At 38.5% G+C, this 20174-nt stretch overlaps 1 protein-coding gene across 1 annotated transcript in view; it reads left to right on the top strand.

Moving 5' to 3' along the window:
• ZC3H12B (zinc finger CCCH-type containing 12B) overlaps positions 1 to 18368 on the top strand; it is a 30911-nt gene extending 12543 nt beyond the window's left edge. The window contains exons 2-6 of the mRNA XM_075106545.1: positions 9587 to 10361; positions 13455 to 13594; positions 14347 to 14581; positions 14676 to 14782; positions 15334 to 18368. Coding sequence (XP_074962646.1) covers positions 9751 to 10361; positions 13455 to 13594; positions 14347 to 14581; positions 14676 to 14782; positions 15334 to 16751 — 2511 coding nt within the window. The 5' untranslated portion in view covers positions 9587 to 9750 and the 3' untranslated portion in view covers positions 16752 to 18368. The remainder of the gene's footprint in view (positions 1 to 9586; positions 10362 to 13454; positions 13595 to 14346; positions 14582 to 14675; positions 14783 to 15333) is intronic.
• Positions 18369 to 20174: the final 1806 nt, after the last annotated feature.

Raw genomic sequence — 20174 nt, 5'->3', positions numbered from 1 at the left:
ACCTGATGCCATTGTTATAAAAGAAGTTCAATATACATGGCGTTAGCAGTTTCCTAGACAAAGCATGGAAGTTTGAAGGTTTAAGTGCACCACATGGGGCTTGTGCTTTGTACATTTACTAGTAACAAAGATAGGCTTGTATCTCAGTAACAAAGGTACATTAATTCAGATGTGAAGTTATTTGCATTTTATTTTTTTATTTTGTACTTTATTAAATCCTTTTAAAAAAATAATTTAAAGGCAAAATTAGTGTTTGACCAAAACATGGTATTTAAGTTGAGAGAAATGTGTGTAATAATCAAGTAATATTTAATCTAATATTTAAGAACGGTGATGTAAATGGTATTACGTATATTAAGAGTTCAGTACTAGATCTAGCTTTTGCTGTCTGAACCTTTTTTAACCTTTTGTTTATTATGATGCTACAATGTAATTTGATTGTCTTCTCAGTTATGGTTCATTCAGCTGTACGGAAAACATTCTAACAGAAATACTTGTAACAAATTACTTAGCTCAAGTAGCGAAAATGTAGATATTTATATATACATAATAATTTTAAAAAGTGTCTTGCCTGAAATGTTTGAAATAAACTATTAGTGTGCGATAAAAAGCTTGTCTTGGCAACCAGAAAGGAGCATGGGATCACAGTGGCAGGCTAGGGAACCCCAGTAACACCATTGGAGAAATGGTGGCCCAGCGCAGGCTCCTCTGCGGGCTGTCATAGGAGAACCGTCAGCCCTGTGCTCTGGAGGTGACGCCCGTCATGATGAGTCTAGTAATGGTGAAGGCTGTCTGGGCCATCTCACAGGCTGAGGGGGTGTGGGACGTGGAAGGAAAGAAGATTTTGTGATTGCATGCAACTTGGGCAGTCTGGGGAAGGAACCAAAGGCATTGTAGGGGTCAGGGGAGGCAATGGATGTTTCAAGATGATTTGTGAAGGAACCACCGTTAGAGGGATAAGGGGATAGAAGGGACAGGTTGCCTGTAAAGGGGTTGTTGATCAGTATACTTGTCAGGCCGTGTCGTGAACCTGGTCAGCACACTCTGTCCTCTCTTCACATTAAACTTCATTTCTGACTACTTTTGTGGGTGAAGGCCTCTCTCTGCATGTCTGTGGTGCAAGCAAGTGGAGCATGTGCATGATTGCTAGTAAACATCAACCTGAACTAGCTGGCAAGAAGTTTTAAGTGGCTAGGAAGCCATGTATATGTGTATATCTCTGGAGTGAAACAACTGGAAGAGTTGGCTACCAGAGGGACAAGCAGGTCCAGGCCAACTGCTGGAGAGACTGTACGGTCTGGGGGTCAACTGACAGTGGTAGTTTTGGGGTGGGCGTGTGTGTGTCTGTGGAGGCTGTAACAGAGGGGGCTGAGGGAGGCAGAGGCACCACCAGCAACACTGATGGGCTGAGCTTTGGCCAGCGATGAGTCCGTCTTGGAGAAGGCTGAAACTGGCTCCGTCCAACATGGGGGCAGTGCCTGGTGTCTTCCCACAGAAGCTACCCCTGTAGCCCACCCGCGACCAAAATCTTGCCATGTAAACACGATACATATGTACATATGTATCTCCCACTAACAGACTCTCATCTTTATCAGCCAGTGAGGGGAACAAGATGAGGCCATTGGTACTGCTCGTGTTTGTGTGAGTGCTGAGTGTTTGTGTCTGTGTACATCTGTGTGGCTGGCCATGTATGTGTGCTGTATATATGTGTGTGTTTGCCTGTGTAAGCTGGGATTACACGCTCAGCATTGCTAGTGGCTGGAACTGGAGGTATGCAGCAGCTCAGGGTTTGCTGAACAGAAACCATAGTTATTTGGTATTGTGTTTGGCACGTATTTGACAAGAATGTATAAGCAGCATGGAAAGCAGGAAACAATACTAGCAACTATAAATGTGTTTTAAAATTCTTCATTAGGTTAGGCTTCAATGGCAACAGATACAAACAGTGACGCAAGGACCTCATGTTAGTTGAAGAGGTAGTGAGGGGAAGGTAGGACAAGCTACTTACGAAAAGCTTAATAAAAAAATCCAAAACTTGCTCAAAGAGGTATTAGAAATTGTAAGAGCAGTGAAAAATGGAGGACTTGGACTTGACTTAATGTCAAGATAAAATGTTAATCTTGTATCTCCGTAATACCATTTCACCTTTCCTGGTGTAAAGAGCAGTGGCCACAACTGTTCCCTGGGCCCTTCTTGTGTTTGAGGTAGCAAGTAGAATCTGATTAGTATCTCATTTGTTTTTTTTATTTCCTGGCAGCATCAAGCTTCTTTTAAAGGAACTTCATAGGAACTTCCTACTTAGAGTTTTTAATCAGCAATTTCTTTAGTCTGATTGTTGCAAAGGAAACAGTTCCACAGTTGAGGCAGGTGGTGAATTCAAGTCACTGAGCTTAAATGTTTTGAACATTCAGAAAACTAATTTCCCTGATATGCATACATAATAGTTGACTCCTTTATTTGAAGGAGAACAGTGTGGTTAACTAAGAAGGGATAGTATACTGAATGCTTGTCACACTGTATGTGGAGAGATAGTGATAGCAAGTAGAGGTACTTAACTGGAAGTCAGAAATAAAGAGAGACCAATTACAGTGTCACACAGACTAGTACAGAGCAGAGACCTCAGCTTTCCAAGAACAGGGCATCTGAGCCTTTTCTGAGTGGTGGTACTGATTATATCTTGATCGCTGGCATTGGCAAAGGCAGTGACTGATAGGCTTGTTAGATCAAAATTCTGATTGACTGAAAAGAGACACTATCTGTACTGTACTGTTCCTGGGCTCCAGAACAGGATTGCAGATTTAGTTAAAAAAAAAAAAAACAACAAAAAAAAAACACCAAACACAAAAACACACAGCTGCAATTTGAGGACAAGTATTAATCAGTTTCTGTAGCTATGCCTTTTCTCACTGATGAGAGCTGGTTTGCTCAGGGGTAAGGGTCCAGATTATATTCTGTGAATACGCATAGTAGATCTATAGTGATATCTGTGGGACTATAGGTAGTTCCAGGAGTTGAAATAGGGTATAGATTGGACTGTTCAGGACTGTGAAGAAATGAGGGAGAGACCATGGTGCTGTTTTTGTAGCTGTGAATGATGGTATTCAAGTCTGATTTCTAATCTGGAGGGTATCAAGAAGGGTGCTGTGTTAAAGTAGTGGTAGTTGCTGCTGCTTTCTCTTGCTCAGTTTTTCAATCCACTATGTTTGCTGGCTTAGGAGTAATACAACCCTTCTTCCTTCCTAGGTGCCCTCTCTCGATGGTCAGCGGGAAAACTTGGTCCTGTGCTGTAATATTTTTGTTGCTGGATTTTTTTGTTTGTTTTGGTGATCCTGACCCAACAATGAGGTAACCCTCATTGTTTGAGAATCTTAACCTTATGCATTTGGGAACAAATCCTACAACATCCCAAGGCTGTGGATGCAGCGGAACAGTTAAGTTCTGCACAGATCGAGCAACTGGCTAAGGGTGGAGAGGCTTTGGTGCAAGCTGACTTGTTTCCTAGGAGCTCTTTGTACAAAAGTGTGCAGGGCTATAGAGGTGGGCTCTGGAGACTGCCTGCCTCATTTTCTGGCAATATTGCTGTTGATGCTTGTCATGGTTTTAGCTGGGATAGAGTTAATTTCTTCACTGTAGCTGCTACAGTGCTGTGCTTTGGATTTTGTATGAAAATAATGTTGATAACACTGATGTTTTAGTTGTTACTAAGTAGTGCTTATATTAGTCAAGGACTTTTCTAGCTTCCCATGCTCTGCCGGGTGCACAAGAAGCCAGGAGGGGAGGGGGCACAGCTAAGACAGTGGATCCAAACTGGCCAAAGGGATATTCCATATCCTATGGTGTCATGACCAGTATGTTAACTGAGGGGAGCTGGCCGGAGGAAGCAGTAATTGTGGCTCAGGGGCTGATGGCGTTGGTCAGCGGGTGGTGAGCGGTTGCATCACACACACACCCCCGCCCCCAGTTTAATTTCTGTCATTATTTTCCTTTTCATTATATTATAATTTTAATTATCATCATCATTATTATAATCACCATTATTACCATTACTATTTTATTTTAATTGTTAAACTATTCTTATCTCAGCCCACAAGGTTTCTTGCTTTTGCTTTTCCGATTCTCTCCCCCATCACGCTGAGGTGGGGGGAGTAAGCGAGTGAGTGGCTGTGTGGTGCTTAGTGGCTGACTGGGGCTAAACCACTGGTTATCTGAACTGTTTGACAGAAGTTGCCTCCTCAGAAATTGGCTTTGTGTGCTGGGTGTTTAGAGAAAATGGGGGGAAAGCTCCTTTTCCAGAAGCTACAATGTCTGCATATTGTATCTTTTTTTGTGGAAGATCTGAGATATATCTTGGTAGAAATTACTACAGCTGGTACAGACAGGACCTTTTGGCTTTTTATTGCTTCGAGATCCTAGGATCACAAGACCCTAGATGGATATGAAGAGGAGATTTTTATAAAACACTGTGATTTAATTTTTTAATAGTTTGAAGATAACTAGAGATCTATTTATTTTTTAGCAGATTTTTAATTCCCATCTCAAATATTTGAAAGATAATGGTGATCATTACGTCACAGACCAAATATTTTCCACTGCTGTGCAAGAGAGGGATGAGGCAGCTAAAATTTCCCTAGTGTCTTTCAACCAAAGGTTGACATGAATGAAAAAAAGGCAAGAAACTCCAAGATGAGTCACAGAAGTGGGTGTTGTCATAGAGTGAGGTTTCATAACAGATCCACCAGACTATCACTAGTGACCAAAGAATAGTACAGCACAGGGCAGGACTGGCATAGAGCAGTCCTTTGAGATACACAATACTGCTTCCTAACGTGGATTGCATCTGAGCCACTTTCTTTGTAAGCAAGACAAGTGAGTATGCCAGCAGCAGAGATAGAAATTGTTCTTAGGATTAGATTTTGTTGTTTGTTTTACATAATTTTTGAATTCAGGATTATTTAGATCTGACTATGATCAAACTATCTTCTTGTTAAAATAAGATTTTACTTTCAGGGAAGGACAAATGAAATTTATGATATATTGCTTATATGATGTTAAATAACAGAAAACTAGAGATATGTATGTGGGATTGGGACAATGCAACAAAATGGTGAAATCAGTTTATGTGCAGGTAAGAGAGTTACCAGCTAAGAAAGAGGGGAAAAAGAAAAAAGAGCAAAACTTGTATACTTGTCATTTAAAAAAAAAAAATTGAAAAAAAATCTAAGTGTGGAACTAATAGTGACAGTGTTACCCAGATTATTTTATTACTGTTAAAAAAAAAGATCATAGTCTCTATGAGTCCAGTTGATTTCATTTCCAATTGGGAAGGAACATATTTTTTATGTAGCTTAAATTAGTATTTAAGTGTTTTTAAGGGAATGTAAATTTGGTCCTCTTAAAAATTGGTTTAAATGGATTACTTCCAGAAAATAATTTGCTGAAATAAAACCAATGGAGAAGTTACCAGTAAATTTGAAACCCTAAACAACCTCCTTTCCCTTCGTCATACTTTCAAGGCTATTTCCAGACTTAAAAACCTTTGGCTGATCATTCTTATAAGATTTCCACTGGCAAAGGGGTAGGATTATTTACTAGGGGTGGAAAACCAGGCATGATAAGTTTAACAAAAGCCAAATACATTCTTGTCACATTACACTTAAAGAAATGATGACAACTTGGGAAAAAGAATGGAGATCTTTAAACTTGGACCAACAGAATCACACTGGTCTTTGTCCAGTGTCATAAACTTGAAAAACTGAGTCTTACCACAGATATTGTAGTGTATTCCTTGGTTGCAATATTTTGTAAGCTGAGGGTACAGTCTGTTGATAACCTGTTTTTTAATGTTCTTTTATAATTTTTTTATATCCTTTAGTTTAATTTTGGCTAGTTACAAGGTTATACATGAGACCTAATGAAAATTAATTGCAGATTAAGGTGATTAACACATCTATGTTGGCAAGTACTTGGGTTGTACATATACTGCTATTAGTGCTGTGCAAGAGAAAACCCTCAAAATAAATAAAGTACTGTAATAATAATGGTATCTAAATATTTAGAGGGATACTTTTTGAGTGTATAATATTAAAGAACAGCAAGTATCTAAATCTAAGATAATCTAAGTCTAACCTGAACCTAACTAATCAACACTGGAATTTCCATTCAAATGCAAGGAAACTGTGTTTTTATCCCATATTGCATAAAGGACTTAGAATGTGGTGGTTCTTTGTTAAAAAATAGCGTTGGATGACCCAAAACTTGTCCTTTTAGTTTTTTTTTTTAGATACAAGTGATTAGCATTTTCTTTAATTAGCCTGATTTTCTAAGGAAACTAGGTTTTTGAGCAGCCCTCTCTGCATGCATGTTTGTGTTTGCATGTATGTGCATCACAAAAAGAGCATGAACAAGTGAGAGCCGTTACCTTTGGCACTGTTTGGAGTAATTTTGAGACCATGAATGGTTCAGTCAAGCTAGCCACCTTTGCTATGTACTTTGCTTGCTTACTTAAGAACGACCCAGTCATAGCTGAAAATCTTGTTATCCATATTCATCAAAAGAAATTTTCACTCAGACTGTGCTTCACATGATAAGAGAACTAGCACTATATTTTAGAATATGCTTTTCTTTCTTCTCAACCTTTTCTACTGTACAGTTAATGATAGGAGTAATTTCCCCATAGCCACTCGTAAGAGGTCTCAGTGACTTGAACTGAATGTGACAGATCTTTATCCCCAAAGCAAAAAAAGCATACAAATAAATAAAATTTCCATCTAATATACTTACCTACAATTGGTCATTTGTAAACATACATATTCTTAAGATGCCTACCTTTAGTAGGCAGGTACTTTCCAGTGTCACTAGAAATGCGGGTTGAAGTTCATTGTATTCTGGATATATTTCTACCATCTCTGTCAGTATGTAAATTTACCACAGTCAAGTGCGATGTGTAACTAGAGAGCATAAATTAGAGTGCAGACTTGTAGGATGTAACTGTTTGGCCTGTTTAAAGTAGATATATATTACTGTGTAAATGTTTTGCATATCAATAAACTTTGTTTCACTTTGAGACAATTTAATGTTTTTTTTTTGTGGTGGTGGTGTTAGGCCAGTAGAGACCTGACTTACAGATTCTTTGACATTTTTATGGTTTTGACTATCAAATTTTATCACTCTTCTAGACCTGTTGTTCTCTGAAATACTCCCACAGGCAACAGAAAACCACCATTTAATGTAGGGAAATAGTCAAGGAAGAAAGCTTTCTGAGATGAGTGGTATATCAGGGGCTATGATTTTCTGCATCTTACTACCTAAAAATGAAAGGATCTGAAAACTGGAATGAATAAGCTTTGACTTATGTGCACACTGGTGGTTCTTTAATTTTTCTTTTGTGGCTTATAATGCTTTGTAAAATATCTGTACTGTTTTTCAGGAAAAAAGAAGAAGAAAAGTTTTTAATTTTAAAGATACTTTTAGTATGTAAGTTTTTGTTTTTACATTTATTTTATTTGTTTTACATCACTAAGCTAATATATTCGTGCACGTCAGCATTTTCATTTGCTTGATTTCAGTATCTACTGAACTTCATTCTGTGGAAAAATTTAAAGTTCTATTTTTAGGAAGAAAATCAAATAAATAATAAAATGAACAATGTCAGAGATAGTCTTCTTTTAGCTACACTAGACACAACTTTTCCCCCAAGACAGATTCCAGTACTTATTTTTAGTCCCTAGATTTGGCATTACTGTACATCAAGGGAGTTACACTGCTGTACATTAAAGGAACATTTCTCCTATTATTTGCTCTTTTGGTAGTCCACAGTAATTAAATAAGAGCCACTATGGTCTCTTGGGGAGATAGAAATCAGATTTTTAAGAAGCTTTTGAATACAAGTGTATTTGATAATGTCCTGTATATAAATAATTCATGTACTTGGTTGAGTGCTAATGTTCTTTTGAGGAAAATTTTGTTGCCTTTTAATGCTTGCTCAGAGCCTAAAGGAGTAGAAGAGACATGAGAGGGGATTAAAAAGGTGCATGAAAGAGATATTAATTTATTCTTAGCCACACTAGCGACCAACAACCCCCCCAAAATCCATAAGTTATACTTTTGGGGTTTTCTGGGTTTGAGGTTTTTTTTTTAAAAAAAGTTCTTTTTGGGTGAATGAGGAACTTATTAGGAAAGGACATCTTTGACCAATCTCTGTTCCAGTGCCAAAGTCATGCCTATTTTGTGTCACAAAAATTTTCATAGGAATCCTGGGAAAGAGCTTTTCATGCATCCACAGCTTATATCTATAGTATTCATCAGAACACAAAGGTAACTAGCTATGCTGTTAAAAGCAAAGGTATGTTGGAAAACTGGTGTCAGCACTAGGTCTTTCTTCTGTGATTGCTGTTTAAATCCAGGATTATGCTTCTCATACATCTTTGGCTACATCTTTGCTGACAGAAGTCTCTGCAGTAGATATCGCTTTAAAAATATGCTCTTTCAGATGTTTGGTACCTTTTCATTTTTGTCTTTCAGTCTTTCTACTCTTCGTCTCTAGTTACATCTAAATGAGGTGACTTTAATAAAAGCAAGATTTATCAAAATGAGAAAGTGGATTTAAAATAAATGGCTTCTTGAAGACTACTACATCACTATTTTTTCATTACTCACTCTGGATCGTGTATTCTCCGGTCTGCTCTTTTGTAGAGGAGAGGAGAGTGGGACTTGCAGCATTCTGGGAGTAGGCCTCTAGCTAATTACTTTGGTAATCAGTTTTCTCCAGTTACCTGCATATATATCTAGGTCTTAGGTTATCATTTTATCTAACACATACACTGCTGTAGGTGCAATTCCTTTTAAGAACTATTTTTCAAAGGCTCCAAGACATCAGTTCAGCCCTTCATAGGTCACTTGAATCTTCTAGTTTGTCAGACCTCTCAGTAGAATTCCTTAAACGATTTTTTAGTTCTGGTATAAGACAACAATTATGAGTGTCCTGACTTTCTGACACAATGCAGTAATATCCATCCTTGATTTTGGAATTTTCAGTGCAGTAGGTACAGTAAACAGTGCATAAGATGATAGTCGTGCAGAACCTTTGTGCATCTTGTTATTGACCTTTACATCTAGCAGCCAGCTTGCAGTAAACTTAACTTGTCAGTTCTGGTAGTAAACCCTTACTGAAAGAGGCTGCAATAGTTTGTGTAAGTTTTATCCATACTGGAGCTCCGCACAGTTGTTCCAGATGTAGACAGGCTGTTCCTGCAGCAGCTGGCTGTAAAGATAGGTTTCTGCTGAAAGTGGTGGGTCACCCTTTTCTGTTTTATTATCTTTACATATTACTGAGACACTATTTAAATTCCAGCTGTAAGTTTATTGTGTGGGAAGTGGAATTTTTTTTTTTCTACATAGAGTAACTGGGGGAGGGAAAGAGTTTAATTTGTGTTTAAAGAGACAACATAATTATATGCTTTATTATGATCAATTTTTACACAGAAATATGAATGACTAGGGACCTCTACTGACTTGTAAACAAAATAATTGTAACTGAGTATTTAGCAGAATTTGTCAAAAGCTAATTTTTTTTTCTCCCCCCCCAAAGGAACTTCATGTTGGTGTTGTTTATGCCAGAACATAGTAAGCAAGGCAAACTAACTCCAGCCTTGTGTAAACTTTTAATTGGCCAACACGATGCAATTGAGCATGAATCCCAGGAATCTTTGGAAATGAAAGAGAACTGAGCTCTCTGGCTGGAAGCTGAACGTGATGACGGCCTGGTCTATGGTAGGGAAGCTGAAAATGGAGAAGAGGCACTCCAGAGAAGACAGAAACGTGGAACAAGAGGCTGGAGAATGCAGTGCTGAATCTGAGGAATGGACGAGCTCAGAAAGTGAACCTGAGCAACCGTACTTCAGAAGCAGCTGTAGTAGTACTCAGTGGAGAGAAAAGGAGGTTTCCACTAAACCACATCGGCCACTCTGTCGGTCCCCTTGTTTGGATCGCCCAAGTTTTTCACAGAGCAGTATCACACAAGACTTGAAGCTAGACGAATGCAAAACAAATTTGGACAAGGAATACCAAGCTAAAATGGATTTTGCTTTAAAGCTTGGGTATGCAGGAGATCAGATCCAGGCTGTACTGAATAAATTGGGAGCAGATGCGCTCATCAATGATGTTCTGGCAGAGCTTGTGAGACTTGGCAACAAAAGTGAATCAGAGGGACAAAGCAGTACCAGCAGTACCGCTAGTACTCTGGTGCCAAGAGGGCCTTGCCCAAAGGAAATAGCAAGCCCTGAATTGTCACTTGAAGATGAAGTTGTGGATAACAGTGATAACTTGAGGCCAATTGTCATTGATGGAAGCAATGTGGCTATGAGGTGGGTGTCCCTGTCACATAATTTGAAAAGAATAAATCAATAAAATAATTATGAGAAAAATCAGTGTTGATGGCAAAATCATTTTAAGTCATGTAGTATATTTGCACTGGTAATGCATCTTTTTTTATGGACTCTTTAGTCCAGGCTTTTAATTATGCTGTTACTCCTTTATATTTAGTCTGTATTCCAGTTCTTCTTCCCTCTCTTTTCAAACCAAGTTCTCCCTCAAATCTTTTGTTCTAGCAACCTAGCTGTACTGTGCTTTTCTGTGGATGGGTTTAATTTTTTTTTATGTCTTTGAACAATGTAGAAAATTATTTTTCTTGAATGTCCAGAGGCAACTTGGTTCCTTCTAAAATGACATGCAGTGCACGCTGATGATACACAGCGGACTTCAGGGTATTTGAGCTCCTGCTGATCAAGCCTGCTCAGAATTCAAAGCAATTCAGCTGTGTCAGTACAGGGATATGCATGAGCTAAACATGCTGACTGACACATCTATGTTGCTTGTAATTTCACATGTGTGTACATGCATGCACTTGGCTGCTTGGGTCAACACTAACCCAGGAGATATCTGTCCCATGCCACTTGTGTGCATGTCTGTAGAGTACGCAGTTCAGCTAGCCAATGATTCCTTTATCATTGAGAAAGTATGATTTTCTATGACGGATTTCTTCAGGTAGTATTTGCATGATGGAGTTCCTTTAGTATTAGCTTTCTGCTCTAAAAGAATTTTGTGATCTTATTTTTTTCAACGTATTAAGAAAATTCAGATTTTTGTAGGTGTATTGAGTACTCTGAGTTTTGAAATACATAAACCCCCCAAATCCTAGAAGAATATTCTTATGTACAGGATTTTCCAGTGCCAATCTAAAAGACGTTTCTGTAGAGCAAGATCACCAATATTGGACAAACTTTTTTCTTTCCTATTTTACTGTGCCTGTTGGATTTACAGTTTCTGTACTGCCTGAGTTACTTCTGAGTGTAATGTGGCAGCAACTGGAGAAAAGGACATGTGTACTAAGAGTTTAACTATTGCATAGCTTAGAACTGATGCTCTATTTATAGAATCATAGAATATCTCAAGTTGGAAGAGACCCATAAGAATCAAGTCCAACTCATAACAAAATGCATATGCATCTGAAAATTTAAAAGGATATTAAATTCTGTAAAATCTGAAATGTACAAAAAATCTAAAGAAAAATGCTTTAGCAACGTTGTGGCTTCTGTAGTCATTATGTAAGTTGCAAGAATTTGGGCCACGCTGGTGGTCCATAGGCCTTAGTTATACAGGTGGTATTAGGTCTGTCTGTCTTTGGGCTGTTTCAGTGTTACTTTATGCAACATTTTGAGCCCAGGAAGAGCATGTGTCGTGCTGTGGTCCAGTAATCTATGATGTTTTTCAATAATAATACCACTACCACCACTGAAGTAAAATTTTGAATGGTAATCTGTAGAATAATGCTAAAGAGAACTTTAATAAGATGTACATCTCTTAATTACACAGCATTTGCCCTACAAACTGAGAATGTGTATAACCCTTGCACTTTTCAGACTTCTCATACTTAAAAATCCTGCAATTCTTGATGATGCAAATGGAAGCCTTGCCTTTCTGGTAAAATGTGTATGTTGTAAGTGAAAGGTGACTATATACTGAAAATGGAACCATTTCAATTTTAAATATTGACATTTTCTTGAAGTAAACAGTTTTGGGGGATGCTCCACAGAACTAACAGCGTGGAACAGGATGATGCAGCGGCTAGATGCCAGCTTGTGTACAGTCGAATACCAGCCACTTTAAGTAGCAGGAGGAGTACCTAGCATTATGTAGGGCTACAAAGGCTCCTTAATTACAGCCAGCTGCGAGGACTGCCCACACACCTCAGGGCTGCTAGAGCAGAGTCCTCTCCTGTGTGTTCTGCCCAGCACTGCTACCTAGGCCCCTTGTGGTTTTCATTTCTAAGAGGTGGCATCAGTGGTGCGCATGGCCTCCCCTGCCCGTGCAGCGCTCTGAAACCCTCCCTCACCTGGCTACTCAGCATGGTTTCATGGTGAGGATCTCACTCCTCAATATGGCATCACTGATGTGATTCGGTTAGCACCTTTTGCAATGGGTGGAATGATTTTTAAGAAATCAGTTTTTTTTCACAAATTAATACAGAAGTCTCTTGAGAGACAGTGACTGGTAGGTGCCAAGCTAACCACGCAGGATCACTCCTATCACAATTGATGAAAAATTGCAGCTGTGTTGAGAAAAGGGGGGGGGAAATTATTAATTAATACATTTTGAAGAGCATGCATCAAGGAGCATAGCATTGGCTTACTAGTCTATCCTTTTCAAACACAGTTTTGGAAGTACTTCACTTTGCTAGCCAAACTAAAGTGTAACAAAGAGGGTTGGGTTGGTTTTGTTTGTGCATGTGCTTTTTTGTTGTTGTTGGGTTTTTTGGTTGTTTTTTTGTTTAAGTAAAAAGGGCATTTTTCTTCTCAAGTAGTTATAATATTAATTAAAAAGAACCAGAAACCTTAGTTTTTACTATTTAGTTACATGGTGTAGCAGTAATATATGTACTCTCTTTTTCAGAAGAAGAAAATGTTGGCTTGAATCTAAATATTAAATCCAGCCATAATGCAAAGATATGTGTGTCTCTCTCTTACTTGTGTAGACTAACTACTAAGGATATAATAATTGTTATCTTCTCCTCTTGTATGTGTGCTTATGCTTATTCAGGCATTCCTAAACTATTTCCTGAGAGGATTTAAAACCTGATTCTTTAGTTCACTTCATGTTTAGCACATCAGGATAGGTGCACCCATGAGGTAGGATGAACAAGATTAATAATTAAGATTCTACTTCATTTCTATCAAGCCTCTAAAGAATTTAATTTTTCCTTTGCAGAAACTTCTTAGGCCATTTAAAAAATTAAACCCCTTTATCTGAGTTGTGTGCTGTTTTAGAGACCTCTGTGACTTTCAGAAAACAGATTTTTTTTCATGGGGGCCAGGCTTAAACAACAACAACACAACAACAAAGACCAAAACCAAATGTAACTTTTCTTCTTGCTGTTTCTAAAACTTTTGCATGTTCTTCAGCCATGGGAACAAAGAGGGATTTTCCTGTCGGGGAATTCAACTAGCTGTTGATTGGTTTCTGGAAAAAGGACACAAAGATATCACCGTGTTTGTACCTGCATGGAGAAAAGAACAGTCTCGACCTGATGCACCAATCACAGGTAACAGATCAAGATCTAATTTGACCCCTTGGTTAAAAAGAAAAAAAAAAGTATTGCATTAAGCCACAACTATATCATTCATCTTTCTGATGGATACTACATCTGTGGATGTGATGTTGCACTCAGCCGTTTGTTTGAAAACACGACAGTTTTACCGGTGAGGAAACAAGCATTTCAGTATCAGCATTTAAGCATCTGCACCTGTAAACAATGCTGGTTTTTCCTGTAATATTACTGGATTGTTTCAACACTTTTGAGAAGTAGTAGTCATAATTTTCCCATTAGCAAATATTGCTAAGCATGCAGGAACTGATTCTTAGTTGCTGGGTGAGTATAAGTAGTATCAGGCCAGGGACTCATTTAGTAGGATTATCTTGAACACTGAAGAGGCAGCATGTGTTTTGACCCATAGAAAGTACTTACATTTTACTCTAGGCTAACAAGAAGGTTACTGTAATACAGTAACAACTGAGTTCTTGACATGTTCAGGAAGAGTGAGTAAGGTACGTGGTTGTTTACAGAGGAGTAGAGTGGTTATGAAGCTTAAATATTGAATATTTCCCCAGTGCTTTGAAACCTCAGAAATAAAATGGCACGCTGCATCTAAGTATTTTGTAACAATAATGGGGACTATATACGAATATAATTACAAAATACTTTTGTCAGAAAAGAGGGCAAGAGGTTTCATGTTTCAAAGGCTGCATTTCTTTTAAAACTTTTTAAAAAGCTGCTCAACTAAAATTATTTTACAGATCAAGAAATCTTACGTAAATTGGAGAAGGAAAAAATTCTTGTTTTCACCCCATCTCGAAGAGTTCAGGGAAGAAGAGTAGTTTGCTATGATGATCGATTCATAGTAAAACTTGCTTTTGACTCAGATGGCATCATTGTATCCAACGACAACTATCGGGATCTTCAAAATGAAAAACCAGAATGGAAGAAGTTCATAGAGGAGCGGCTGCTAATGTATTCTTTTGTGAATGACAAGTATGTTTTTTTTTTTTCTTCAAAAGTAAGGGAATTTGCCAATTCAGAATCCTCAGTAAAGACTGAAATTCACATTTCATTTCTTTCCCCTTAGATTTATGCCCCCTGATGATCCTTTAGGACGCCATGGTCCAAGCCTTGAAAACTTCTTAAGGAAAAGGCCAGTTATTCCTGAACATAAGAAACAACCGTGTCCTTATGGTAAGTGCCTCAGTCAGATCGATCTGTTGTATTCAAAGGTAGGTTAAGCAAGCAATTCACATCTCATCATTACCGGGGAAATAAAAAGAAAGGTGCCGTTTTTGTGTTGCCATCCAAGCACTATACCCATTTTTATACCCTTCATACACATCTTAATAAAAACAACATAGCAGAAAATGAAGGATTACCTTGTGGATAGCACAGCTTTTTGCTATTTTCTGCTGGTTTTTTCTGTATTCAAGGAAGGAGATTCATAACTATACAAACTGTGTTAGAGCTGTTTTGTTTTATAACGCATTGAATATGTTCTCGGTACTGAAGTTGTGAGCCAGTAGGAAGAAAAGTGATGTGTCTTGCCCTTGATGCAGTGATATACGTGGATACAGGTAGCAGAGTCTGTGACTGCTTGTATATACGATATATATAATTATTCCATGGGGGTTAATACAGAAATACTATTGAGAAGTGGTGAAAGATACAAAGAAAAAAGATAGCAGCTGGTGGTATTGACTAGTTTTTGGTTTATTTAACCTGAAAACCTTTTCTTCCAGGTAAAAAGTGCACCTATGGGCACAAATGTAAATATTACCACCCAGAACGGGCAAACCAGCCTCAAAGGTCAGTAGCGGATGAGCTTCGAATAAGTGCCAAATTATCTGCTGTGAAAACTATGAGTGAGGGAGCCTTGGCCAAATGTGGCACAGGGCCATCCAGCTCCAAAGGAGAAATCAGTTCTGAAGTGAAACGCATTGCCCCAAAACGTCAGTCAGATCCAAGCATTAGATCAGTAGCTGTGGAGCCTGAGGAAAAGTTATCAGTAGCCCGGAAGTCTGAGGCCAGCTCTGTCCCGTCTCTGGTTTCTGCATTAAGTGTACCAACGCTCCCTCCACCAAAAAGCCATGCAGCTGGTGCATTAAATACTCGTTCTGCAAGCAGCCCGGTGCCAGGTTCCTCACAGTTCATGCATCAGAAATCCTCACTGGAACATATGTCCAGTGTGCAATATCCTCCTATACTAGTCACCAATAGCCACGGCACCTCAGTTAGCTATGCTGACCAGTATCCTAAATATGAATCATTGGGGGACCATGGCTATTATTCCTTACTCAGTGATTTCTCCAACTTGAGCATAAGTAGTATTCGTAACACAGATTATTACGGGGCTGATATGGACCAGGGGATGTATTCTAGAAACCCAAGCCCCTGTCCTGACAATTGCTTAAGCCATACAAGTAACGATTCTTATTCCTCTTACAATGACTTGTATCTGGGTGTAGCAGATGCCAGTCCAGAAGACAATGTGAAGATCCACAGACTACCATCGCAAAATCGTCTTCAGCCTTTTTCCCATGGTTACCATGAAGCCTTAAATAGAGTTCAGAGTTATGGAGCTGAAGAGCCTAAGCAATCCCTTCGCAAACAGTCAGTTTCCCACTTAGGCCTACATGCCCAGCATCCAGTTGTTGGAGCACGGTCCAGTTGTCCAGAGTACCCTGTGCCTCAAAATGTTCATCCATCAACTGCACAACCAAGCCGTGCCTTGGTCATGACAAGAATGGACAGTATTTCTGACTCACGGCTTTATGAAAGTAACCCTACAAGGCAGAGAAGACCTCCCCTCTGCCGAGAGCAGCATGCTAGTTGGGATCCGTTACCATGTGCATCAGACTCTTACACTTACCACTCGTACCCACTGAGTAACAACCTCATGCAGCCATGTTATGAGCCTGTAATGGTAAGAAGCATGCCTGAGAAGATGGAGCAGCTCTGGCGGAATCCCTGGATTGGGATATGTGGCGAGCCACGGGAACCACATATCATCCCAGAACATCAGTATCAAACGTACAAGAACCTCTGCAATATTTTCCCTCCAAGCATTGTCCTTTCTGTGATGGAAAAGAATCCCCACATGACAGATGCGCAACAGCTGGCAGCTATGATTGTTGCCAAATTAAGAACAGGGCGTTAAAGCGTTACAGCCTCTCTTGGACAAATGAAACTATACAGCATATAGGACCTGGAGGAACACTTAGCTGAAGAAAGGGGCCACTCGGTTGTAAATATTTTCTACTAAGATGGTAGTATAAAATGCTGTACACAGTAGCAATCACACATATATAGATATATATGCTGAGGCACTATATAAGAGTTTATTGTATTGCAAACTTTAAGATTTCAAATATAGGGATTTTTAATAGTATTTTATAGGAAATGCATACCTTGCTGCATGGATAGCTCATTAAGAACTACAATGTCACGTTCAGTGTCTCAAACCTGTTACTACGAAATTACTGTTAGCAATTCTATTGCATGTATTAGTGTACACTTTCAATTTGCTTATAAATACCTAATTGGCCTTTAAAAGAATGCTCTATACACACCCAGATGACTTTTAGGGTTTCAGCTTTGTCATTTGACACCGCCGTCTGGCATATAAATATTGAAGAAAAAGTAAACTTGACGAAAAAAATGAAAGTACGCAATTTGCAAAGGGAAAAATTGATCTCAGCTTTTAAATTTCAAGATTGTTGTTGGTACTTAAAATTTCAAAACTGTTCCCTGAGCGTTTGAGTAGCTCTTACATTGGCCAATACTTTGGCTCAATCCAACGGACGCCAAATACTTAAATTAGGACCAAAACATTAAGGAGTGGTGAAGGCGTGAGTGCCATTCAGGAAACTAAAAGAAGTTTAACTGTAGCGTCTCTCTTCAGACTCACCTCTCAACTGTGCATTAAGGAGCTGCTGGCCCAGGTGGCTAGACAAGCTGAGAGCAAAGTGTTGGTTTTATGTAAATTGGATTACTCAACCTTAAGCAGCGGAAGCTGGATGTTAACATGGGAGGTCGTCAGTAACCACAGCCCTTCCTCTGGGGCAAGGTGGTGTCTGAGGGAGCCTGACATTCGAGAGGGCCTTACGAGAGCACCGTGAGAAGGCAGCGGAAGGTTGCGTCTTGAAAAGAGGTGCTACGGTTTGGGTTTAAGGCAAAGCTGGCCTGGTTTTTGTGCTTCAGGTCCACGCAAAGGTGTGCATTTGCCTCATGAAGGCTTTTAGAGTTCCTGTTTCAACAGGTGAGCTAATTTTGTGTGGCATTGTTTGCGCAACTGGTACCTTGCTCAGGGTGGGAACCTTTGTAGCTAAATGTCTCCAAAAGAGGCATTTATTGTTTTTTTAAGCTGCATGGACTGGACGCCCTTTTTTGAATCCATTGTATATTTCAACATTTCAAACCATTACTAACTCGATATGTCTCGAGCTAGGACTTGTTGACTTCTACTGTAGTTTTTTTTCATGAAAGTTGAGAAGGCCTGGTTTATGGCCTTTTGTTTCTTCATGAGAAGGTGTGACACTGCCTAAATGTTTCTTACTGTGAAACACACGGAACGTGAGGCTGCAGTCAGGGTTGTTTCTGGTGTTTTGATAATGGCTTGCATGCTGCTTTCTAGTTATCTGTTTGTCTGAGGAACAAAGTTATATCATTTCCTCCACTTGTGTTACTGTAATGGTTGGTTTGATTCAAAATATCTTGTGGCCTCTTTATCGTGCAAAATATGTTCCTGTCATTAAAAAAAAAAGAAGGAAAAAAACCCCAAAACAAACCACAGTTACGGGTGCAACTACCATTAATTTCCTGAGATTTGAGAACCATATCATTTCACACAGGATAAATATTCTTGTGTCGGTGCAGGTAACATATCTAATGACCGTGTCATTATGTATTTAAAATGACATATTTAAAATGAGTTAATGTGAAGGTGATTCTGCATTTACACTTAGTGTTTAAAAATAACTTGTTTTAGTTGGTTATCATCTCTGTTAATAGGAAAAAAATCTTCAGACATTTATAATAGTTAGGGAAAACAGACTTAACTCTTGATCAATTTTCAAAAATATTTTTCCTAACCAGCATTTTATATTTTTAATTTGCAATTAATTCTTATTCTCTTCTCTTGCATGGTATAAGCAGCTGAGAGCAATGCCTCAAATAACCAGAAATGACCTTTTGTTTGTTGATACAAATTGTATCTCTTTTTCTTGATTGTATAAAAACTGTGTATAAAAAAAAAAAAAAATCTCTAGATTAACTTCAGTATTACATTTTCACCACAATGTCTGTGACACCATGTGTCACAGGGAAGTAGCCCATGAGTAATTATGGCTCTTTTTTATTTAAAATGGGCACTTGTAGTTTATAGACAAACAAAGACAACTTTTCAGAACCAGTTTATTATGTGCACAGATACTGTGTGTACACCTCAAAGCATCACATAGTTATCTTTAGTCTATTTATTAAGCAGATACATTCTTGCACTAAACTTTATGTAAAAATGTTGCTGTTGACTCATCTGCATGTGTTTAAAATGTACCAATGTAATTCTATAGACCCTGCTTTATTCTTAACAGATTAATTTATAAATTATTTAGCTATAAAATGAAGTTTATTGTGCACTCACGTTTTCCATCTTGCATGGAATTAAATATTTGTATGTAGAAAAATGTTTGTTCCCTTTTTCTCCAACTATAAAGATAAGCTATTTTAAGAGAGGTGTAGTAGGTGTTTTTGATGTTTTCTAACACGGAAAACTGAGCAGAAATTTCTGCATTAAGTGTTGGGTGGTTTATGGAGATACTAATTTTTGTAGGATTTGTCTAGTCCTTTTAATTTTCACTAACTTGTCTTACTGATAGAAAAAATCCTTTTTAAAAAACGGGAATGCTATGCCAATACAAACCCAGCACACATGTCCCTAAGGCACTTTGAAGGCACACGCTGTTTTTCTAAGCGGCTATTAGCATCCATCGTGCAGAGAGTTACAGAACAGGGAGCGTAGCCTTGTGGAAATACTTCGCAAATATTGTGCCTGTTTAGTCCTCCTTAGAGGTAACAAAACTTTTTAATGTGATGTAGTCTTTCCTAATCAGCTACTTTAAGTGAGAATTCAGTCATCCACATCTGTGTTCAGATACGTTTACAAGACAATTCAAAACACTGACACATTCGTTAATCTTCAGCGCATAAGCTCAGATTTCTTCTTACGTGGAAGAGTTGATCTTACTAACACCTGATCATAACTGTCTATATTGTAAATATATGACTTTGTATAAATGCTCTTTTTGAGAGCATGGTATTTAAATGTTTTTAAAACGGTAAGAGAACAGTTCTAGAAACTATTTTAATAAAAATCCATGAAATTACAATTCTGGATGAGGGAAAAAAACAAGTGGGAAGGGAAAATCCTGGCCTACTGCAATCAGCAAGCGTTAGGCGGTAGGCTTTAGTGCTTTACTGGGGCCAGAGTGTTCTCAGAGTTCTGATTTACTGAGCTTTCATCTCTAGCTATATTACTTTCACACAATTTGTCACTTACTTATACAAGTGTATAATCACAAAT

Source organism: Phalacrocorax aristotelis, chromosome 11 (assembly GCF_949628215.1).
Source record: "Phalacrocorax aristotelis chromosome 11, bGulAri2.1, whole genome shotgun sequence".
Lineage (NCBI taxonomy): Eukaryota > Metazoa > Chordata > Aves > Suliformes > Phalacrocoracidae > Phalacrocorax > Phalacrocorax aristotelis.
This window is presented reverse-complemented; position numbering and strand designations above follow the sequence as displayed.